General features: G+C 46.6%; 1 protein-coding gene and 1 long non-coding RNA gene across 7 annotated transcripts in view; one reads left to right on the forward strand and one right to left on the reverse strand.

Annotated features, from left to right (window-relative positions):
• Positions 1-6,213, forward strand: part of LOC115168092 (rap1 GTPase-activating protein 1) — a 98,487-nt gene extending 92,274 nt beyond the window's left edge. For all 6 annotated transcript variants that reach the window (XM_029723002.1, XM_029722997.1, XM_029722999.1 and 3 more), the window contains 10 exons: positions 87-190; positions 818-896; positions 1,015-1,068; positions 1,189-1,272; positions 2,614-2,714; positions 3,006-3,135; positions 3,922-4,077; positions 4,199-4,270; positions 4,383-4,469; positions 5,636-6,213. In XM_029723002.1, the coding sequence (XP_029578862.1) occupies positions 87-190; positions 818-896; positions 1,015-1,068; positions 1,189-1,272; positions 2,614-2,714; positions 3,006-3,135; positions 3,922-4,077; positions 4,199-4,270; positions 4,383-4,469; positions 5,636-5,902 (1,134 nt within the window). In that variant the 3' untranslated portion in view covers positions 5,903-6,213. The remainder of the gene's footprint in view (positions 1-86; positions 191-817; positions 897-1,014; positions 1,069-1,188; positions 1,273-2,613; positions 2,715-3,005; positions 3,136-3,921; positions 4,078-4,198; positions 4,271-4,382; positions 4,470-5,635) is intronic.
• Positions 6,214-6,977: 764 nt separating this feature from the next.
• Positions 6,978-8,067, reverse strand: LOC115168094 (uncharacterized). The gene is made up of 2 exons (XR_003870618.1): positions 8,024-8,067; positions 6,978-7,453 (listed from the first exon to the last, which is right to left on the reverse strand). It is a non-coding gene; the product is annotated as an uncharacterized LOC115168094 (long non-coding RNA).
• Positions 8,068-8,661: the final 594 nt, after the last annotated feature.

The raw sequence follows: 8,661 nt of genomic DNA on the forward strand, positions 1-8,661 counted from the left end.
TGTGTGTGTGTAATCGCGCCTGTGTGTGCAATTTGAGAGAGAAAAGGGTCTCTTCGGCTGACTGTGTGCTTGTGCTGCGTCACCAGGAGCACTTTAATTACTACTCAGTGGACGGAGCTCTGGGACATCTGGTGTTCTCCCTGAAGTACGACGAGATCGGAGACCAGGAACACCTTCGTCTCATGCTCAGGTAAAACAACCTTAGCCTCTCACCACCATCATCATCATCACCGCCGCCACCATCATCATCACCATCATCACCACCGCCACCACCAGCACCATCATCATCATCACCATCATCACCGCCGCCACCATCATCATCATCACCGCCACCACCAGCATCATCATCATCACATCCTTCTCTCTGCTGGCTCTCATCCCTCTCCCCTCCTTCCCTTCCATCCCCACGTTCTCCTTTATCAGGACACTGTGTGTACATACAGTACATACAGTACTAGACTGTAAACATACTGATTCTGTTTACAGAAGTCTGTATTTCTACAGCTGAGTACTGCACAGTTGTAGCTCTGCTGTAATCATTGGAAAGTAGCTCTAATTAGAATTTCCATTCACTTCCAGTGTTTATATAAGTCGTTCCCTGTTGTGGTGATAATCCCATTCTCCAACTGATAGTCTTATCATAGGAGTCATGAAGCCAGGGAGAGTGAAAACACCGCACTGTCATTTCCTCATCCGCATGATGTGACAGATGGACTATTTAGGTCAGTGAGTGGGTGGAGGGATACGGACGCAGGGACAGAAGTGTTGCATCACTATGATCGTCGTCAGAACATGTTGTTATGATTGTCATCACCAGGACCAAGCTGAAGACCTATCATGATGTGATCCCCATATCCTGTCTCACAGAGTTCCCTAATGTGGTGCAGATGGCCAAGGTGAGAACATGGTTAGGAACAGTTTATCAAAGCATATGTTCAAAAGTTGAAGTGTCATAATAGTATCATAATGACACTTGATGAAAGCGTCCATGATTTCATGTCTTCTTTTTGACAGCTTGTCTGTGAAGAAGTGAATGTGGATCGCTTTTTTCCTGCCCTTTACCCAAAAGTAAGCCTTGTGTTTTGAAGTGTTCTACTTCTGAGATATTTAACAACAGAAATCTACCTTTTACATGGATAGTTAACATCTGATACTGACTATTCATTCAGATCTGTGATCTATCAACAGGCTTCAAGACTCATCGCCACTTTTGATGAACATGTCATTAGCAACAACTTCAAGTTTGGAGTCATCTACCAGAAGTTTGGACAGGTGAGCCTTGAGACATCAAGACCAGTTAAAACTATTGGTAACACTAAATACAGAGCACATCAAATCATCGTCAGGCCGAACTGACTGAGTCCTGACGTGAATTCATTAACATGAGTACCCTCTCTTGCAATTCTCATAAGAAAAATAATATGCTTAAAGGATGATTAAGCAACATTTTGTGACTGTATCAACAGTGGACTAATTTAAAAAACCTGTTTTTTGTGGAGTTTCCCTTTTAATGCTTATCCTCTTCCCCCATTACATTCATATAGTCTCTCTAAGCCTAAGTCAACTATATGTTTCTCTTCGGTATTCCTTCTCATTACAATCACAACACTATTGTTTACTGATAAGCTACAGGAACCTCAATAGAGGGTCCTTTATCTTTTCGTGGAGCTCCACATCCTTGACATTTAAACTCTAAAGGAGAGGACCACACTCAGCAGATATAGGCTCCATCTCACAGAGGCTCCAGGGGCCTCAATAACCGTCTCCTCAGAACCCAGAGAGACATTATTAACATGCAGGAGAAACACTGGGGATTGAATACACATAGAAAAGCAAAGGAGAGAGGGAGGGTGGGAGGGAGAGAGGGCAAACAAACATGCACAAAGGTCTGAGAGGTCCCTCTCAACCTCACTCATAGATGTGTGCGCACACACAGAGCCACTCCAGTCACAGCACAAACAAACTCACTAGAGAGACAAAAGCACTCTCTCTCGTCCGTCAAAGTGAAGGGCCTCTCCTGTCTTCTCATCTCACAGTGCTGTGTAATTGACAGCCAGGAGTGATAAACTAACCCTCACCTCATGATCTTCGCATCCTCTATACGCTTATTGAAAGCTTGGTCTTCCTTCCTCCAAGCACCTTAGAGATCTAACCGTGTTAACTGAGGACGGTGTGATGTTATGATTGACCCTGCTCACTGTACTGTACGTTTGTAGTTATGCCCAATGCTAATCAGGCATTATGCTGATGGATGCTACTTCTGTCAGACGCCACTATAGATTTTCTAATGCAAGTGTTGTTGACAGTGTTTTGTCTTGATGTTTGTTGACGGGTCCTGAAGTATAGTTAGATTTTTATTCAGCTCCCTATTTTCTGTGTATTCTGGGATCAGGGACGAAAGTGTTATTGTTATTCTAGTTTTGTATTAGCCATAATAATGATAGTATTCACAGTACAGCAAATAACTTACATCTTCTCAAGTATGTCATCATGAGACCTTCATATATATGACATGACAATATGTTATGTAATCCTCATAGTGCTTTGCTCAATGGCAGTGTTTTTCTTCAAATGTATGACTGCTGTTAACCTCTACAAAATCCTTGTTTGCAGACATCAGAAGTAGAGTTGTTTGGAAACAGTGACGAAAGTCCTGCCTTTGTTGAATTCCTAGAGTTTCTGGGGGAGAAGGTCGAGCTGCATGACTTTAAAGGGTAAGAACTTGTTAATATACTCATTCCATATCAAACAACCAGGATCTTGTAGGTCCCGTGTGGCTCAGTTGGTAGAGCGTGGTGTTTGCAACGCCAGGGTTGTGGGTTCGATTCCCACGGGGGACCAGTACGGGAAATAAATTGATGAAATGTATGCATTCACTACTGTAAGTCGCTCTGGATAAGAGCGTCTGCTAAATGACTAAAATGTTAAAATGTAAATGTTGTATGGATATCCTGAACAGTGTATTGAAGAAAGAGGCAGGTTTCACTGAATGGTCCTATGTCTAGGTTTCGTGGTGGGTTGGACGTGACCTATGGCCAGACAGGCTCTGAGTCTGTCTACCACAACTACCGGAACAAGGAGATCATGTTTCATGTGTCCACCAAGCTGCCTTATACCGAGGGGGACACACAACAGGTACTGTACCAGCCTCTCCTGCTCTACTTCTCCTGCTCTACCTCTCCTGCTCTACCTCTCCTGCTCTACCTCTCCTGCTCTACCTCTCCTGCTCTACCTCCTCTCCTGATCTTCCTCTCCTGCTCTACCTCTCCTGCTCTACCTCCTCTCCTGATCTTCCTCTCCTGATCTACCTCTCCTGATCTACCTCTCCTGCTCTTCCTGATCTACCTCTCCTGCTCTTCCTGATCTACCTCCTCTCCTGCTCTACCTCTCCTGCGCTATACATTTGATACAGACTGTCATCATCACACTGATTTTCTGTCATGGATCATGTTTTACATGAGTCACTTTCTCAGTCTTCGCTCATCAGGGGAAGTGTCACAACTCAAACACAGACAGGCACCTTATCCAGACTCATTCACAAACAATGTCTTAAGCCTGTCTGGACAAACAAACACCGTAAGTTAACAGGAAGAACACACGCAGTGTGTAATCAGAGCCCCCAGCTGCAGTGGGAGCAGCCGATTGAGAGTAAAGCCAATCAGAGCTGTTGTCCAAGTTGATATGGTGGAGCAGCAACCTTTCCCCAGGTGTTTGTTTGTCCAGGCTCATCTGCTGTGAGAGAGAGGGATGGGCGGACAGACAGACAGACAGACAGACAGACAGACAGACAGACAGACAGACAGACAGACAGACAGACAGACAGACAGACAGACAGACAGACAGACAGACAGACATGTTCTTGACCATTGCATGTGATATGAGTGCAGAGTTTTTTAAACAAGTTGCTGTGTTGTGTTGCAGTTGCAGAGGAAGAGGCACATAGGGAACGACATCGTGGCCATAGTGTTCCAGGAGGAGAGTACACCCTTCGTACCAGATATGATCGCCTCCAACTTTCTCCATGCATACGTAGTGGTGCAGGTGGAGAACGCCTGTACTGACAATGTACTGTACAAGGTGCTGTATCCGTCCCTGATCTTCACTAATAAACACATAGACTGTCTCATGTCGCCCACCAAACTATCATACCACACACACATTATCACCATTCATGGCACATGTGATTGTCACCTGTTAGGTGTCAGTGACAGCGCGAGATGACGTACCTTTCTTTGGACCTCCCCTGCCAGACCCGGCCGTCTTTAGAAAAGTGAGTTGGTCCAACTACAATCCCAACTCCGGTGGACTTCGGTCAGCTTCGGTGTTTTCTCCCTCCTCCGTCATCTTGTCTGTCATTCAGTCCATTTCCTCTTTTATCCCAGGGTCCAGAATTCCAGGAGTTCCTCTTCACTAAGCTCATCAACGCTGAGTATGCCTGCTACAAAGCTGAGAAATTTGCCAAACTGGAGGTGAGTTATTCTCCTTCTCAGTCATGGTTTTCAATGTCAGCCAGTTTTATTTTGGCAGACAGTGTTTTCAGTGTTTCTCTGCCAAGGTATGACACCAGCCATTACTTATCATCTGTGAATGCGTTTCTGGGAATTTGTAACTTTAACTGGGTGTGTTTGTGTGTGTGTCTGTCTGTGTGTCTGTGTGTCTGTCTGTGTGTCTGGTTATGTGTGTGTGTGTGTGTGTGTGGTTATGTGTGTGTGCGCGCGCGGTTATGTGTGTGCGTGGTTATGTGTGCGCGTGATTATGTGTGTGCGTGCGTGGTTATGTGTGCGCGTGGTGATGTGTGTGCGCGCGTGGTTATGTGTGTGTGTGCCTGCATGCGTGCGTGGTTATGTGTGTGTGTGTGTGTGTGCGTGCGTGCGTCGTTATGTGTGCGTGTGTGTGTGTGTACGTGCGTGGTTATGTTTGTGTGTGTGCGTGCGTGGTTATGTTTGTGTGTGTGCGTGCGTGGTTATGTGCGTGCCTGTGTGCGTGTGTGTGTGTGTGGTTATGTTTGTGTGTGTGTGTGCGTGCGTGGTTATGTGTGTGCGTGCGTGCGTGGTTATGTTTGTGTGTGTGTGTGTGTGTGTGTGTGTGTGTGCGTGCGTGCGTGGTTATGTTTGTGTTTGTGTGTGTGTGTGTGCGTGGTTATGTGTGCGCATGGTTATGTGTGTGCGTGTGTGGTTATGTGTGTGTGTGTGTGCGTGCGTCGTTATGTGTGCGTGTGTGTGTGTGTGTGTGTGTGTGTGTGTGTGCGTGGTTATGTTTGTGTGTGTGCGTGCGTGATTATGTGTGTGTGTGTGTGTGTGTGGTTATGTTTGTGTGTGTGTGTGCGTGCGTGGTTTTGTTTGTGTGTGTGCGTGCGTGCGTGCGTCGTTATGTGTGTGTGTGTGTGCGTGCGTGGTTATGTTTGTGTGTGTGCGTGCGTGCGTGGTTGTGCGTGCGTGCGTGGTTGTGCGTGCGTGTGTGTGTGTGGTTATGTGTGTGTGTGGTTATGTTTGTGTGTGGTTATGTTTGTGTGTGTGTGTGCGTGCATGCGTGGGTATGTTTGTGTGTGTGCGTGCGTGCGTGGTTATGTGTGTGTGTGTGTGTGTGTGTGTCTGTGTGTGTGTGTGTGTGTGTGTGTGTGTGTGTGTGTGATCAGGAGCGTACGCGGTCTGCCTTGCTGGAGACGCTGTATGAGGAGTTACACATCAACAGCCAGGCCATGATGGGTCTGGGAGGAGACGAGGATAAGATGGAGAACGGGTCCGGAGGAGGAGGGGGCTTCTTTGAGTCCTTTAAGGTAACCTGGCACAGCTGGGAAAAGGCTTGGGGCAATAGTTATACAGTTATAGATGCACATAATGCAGTTTCAAATCAGTTTGAATTGAATGTGAAACTGAAACAGAGAACCTTTCCTATCTTATAGTGACACAGTAGTTTCACTATTTGTCTGTTGTTCCCTCTTGGTTGTACAGGTTGTTGTCTGTCTGGTGGTGTCCATAAATAATACAGGACACTGGAGTAAAATGCTTGATCAATCTCCATTAGTCTGTCTGGGGAACAGCTCTGTCTCTGTGCTCTGCTGCTCTGTTCTGTGGGCTTACTGAATGAATGGCTCACCAGCTTCTCAATGTCAGGCTTCATATGTTGTGTTGTGTTCTTTCTGCAGCATGTCCTGTGTTTGTGACAACGCTGGCTTTATCTCCTTCTCTGTTTCACCCTTCCAGATACATACAATACTAGTTCTGACAATGGGCATACAGTTGTGTATCTCTCTCTCTCCATCAGATGCTCTATCTCTGCTTCTCTGTCTCTACCTCCAGCCAGGTCTCTTCTACAGGGCTATTCTGGGTTCATTGGTTTTGGATGCTCTCCAACTGATGTTTAGTGCGGATATCTCCCTCACTGCTCTACAACCCTGCCTTCTCTTCCCACCCGCCCACCCCCACTGACTCAGCCCCTGAGTCCCCTTGGGGGTTACAAGCTTAGTGTTTCTCCTTGCAAACTACCTTAGTGCTGGATGGGAACTTACTGGGTTATGTATCTTGTAGTTCCAGTGTCTTTCTCCTCGCTATGTTTCTGTAGCTAGTAGTGGTGGGGTTTAGACTCAGTAACAGCTTAGTGCTTTACTTCTCACTCTGACTGAGGTGGTTAGTTAGGGTTAGACTCAGTGTTAGACCCAGCTCAACGTGTCTCCTCCTTGTCTCTCTCTCTGAAGTGGTTATTTAGGGTTAGAATCAGTGTTAGACCCAGCTCAACGTGTCTCCTCCTTGTCTCTCTCTCTGAAGTGGTTATTTAGGGTTAGAGTCAGTGTTAGACCCAGCTCAACATGTCTCCTCCTTGTCTCTCTCTCTCTCTAAAGTCGTTAGTTAGGGTTAGAGTCAGTGTTAGACCCAGCTCAACATGTCTCCTCCTTGTCTCTCTCTCTCTGAAGTGGTTAGTTATTTAGAGTCAGTGTTAGACCTAGCTCAACGTGTCTCCTCCTTGTCTCTCTCTCTCTCTGAAGTGGTTAGTTAGTTAGAGTCAGTGTTAGACCCAGCTCAACGTGTCTCCTCCTTGTCTCTCTCTCTCTGAAGTGGTTAGTTAGGGTTAGAGTCAGTGTTAGACCCAGCTCAACGTGTCTCCTCCTTGTCTCTCTCTCTCTGAAGTGCTTAGTTAGTTAGAGTCAGTGTTAGACCCAGCTCAACGTGTCTCCTCCTTGTCTCTCTCTCTCTGAAGTGGTTAGTTAGAGTCAGTGTTAGACCCAGCTCAATGCGTCTCCTCCTTGTCTCTCTCTCTGAAGTGGTTATTTAGGGTTAGAGTCAGTGTTAGACCCAGCTCAACGTGTCTCCTCCTTGTCTCTCTCTCTCTGAAGTGGTGAGTTAGGGTTAGAGTCAGTGTTAGACCCAGCTCAACGTGTCTCCTCCTCGTCTCTCTCTCTCTGAAGTGGTTAGTTAGGGTTAGAGTCAGTGTTAGACCCAGCTCAACATGTCTCCTCCTTGTCTCTCTCTCTCTCTCTCTGAAGTGGTTATTTAAGGTTAGAGTCAGTGTTAGACCCAGCTCAACATGTCTCCTCCTTGTCTCTCTCTCTGAAGTGGCTAGTTAGTTAGAGTCAGTGTTAGACCCAGCTCAACGTGTCTCCTCCTTGTCTCTCTCTCTGAAGTGGTGAGTTAGGGTTAGAGTCAGTGTTAGACCCAGCTCAACGTGTCTCCTCCTCGTCTCTCTCTCTCTGAAGTGGTTAGTTAGGGTTAGAGTCAGTGTTAGACCCAGCTCAACGTGTCTCCTCCTTGTCTCTCTCTCTGAAGTGGTGAGTTAGGGTTAGAGTCAGTGTTAGACCCAGCTCAACGTGTCTCCTCCTTGTCTCTCTCTCTCTGAAGTGGTTAGTTAGTTAGAGTCAGTGTTAGACCCAGCTCAACGTGTCTCCTCCTTGTCTCTCTCTCTCTCTGAAGTGGTTAGTTAGTTAGAGTCAGTGTTAGACCCAGCTCAACGTGTCTCCTCCTTGTCTCTCTCTCTGAAGTAGTTAGTTAGGGTTAGAGTCAGTGTTAGACCCAGCTCAACGTGTCTCCACCTTGTCTCTCTCTCTCTGAAGTGGCTAGTTAGTTAGAGTCAGTGTTAGACCGAGCTCAACATGTCTCCTCCTTGTCTCTCTCTCTCTGAAGTGGTTAGTTAGTTAGAGTCAGTGTTAGACCCAGCTCAACGTGTCTCCTCCTTGTCTCTCTCTGAAGTGGTTAGTTAGTTAGAGTCAATGTTAGACCCAGCTCAACGTGTCTCCTCCTTATCTCTCTCTCTCTGAAGTGGTTATTTAGGGTTAGAGTCAGTGTTAGACCCAGCTCAACGTGTCTCCTCCTTGTCTCTCTCTCTCTGAAGTGGTTAGTTAGGGTTAGAGTCAGTGTTAGACCCAGCTCAACATGTCTCCTCCTTGTCTCTCTCTCTCTCTGAAGTGGTTAGTTAGTTAGAGTCAGTGTTAGACCCAGCTCAACGTGTCTCCTCCTTGTCTCTCTCTCTCTGAAGTGGTTAGTTATAGTCAGTGTTAGACCCAGCTCAATGCGTCTCCTCCTTGTCTCTCTCTCTGAAGTGGTTATTTAGGTTAGAGTCAGTGTTAGACCCAGCTCAACGTGTCTCCTCCTTGTCTCTCTCTCTCTGAAGTGGTTAGTTAGTTAGAGTCAGTGCTAGACCCAGCTCAACGTGTCTCCTCCTTGTCTCTCT

The sequence above is a fragment of the Salmo trutta genome, chromosome 30 (genome assembly GCF_901001165.1).
Source record: "Salmo trutta chromosome 30, fSalTru1.1, whole genome shotgun sequence".
Lineage (NCBI taxonomy): Eukaryota > Metazoa > Chordata > Actinopteri > Salmoniformes > Salmonidae > Salmo > Salmo trutta.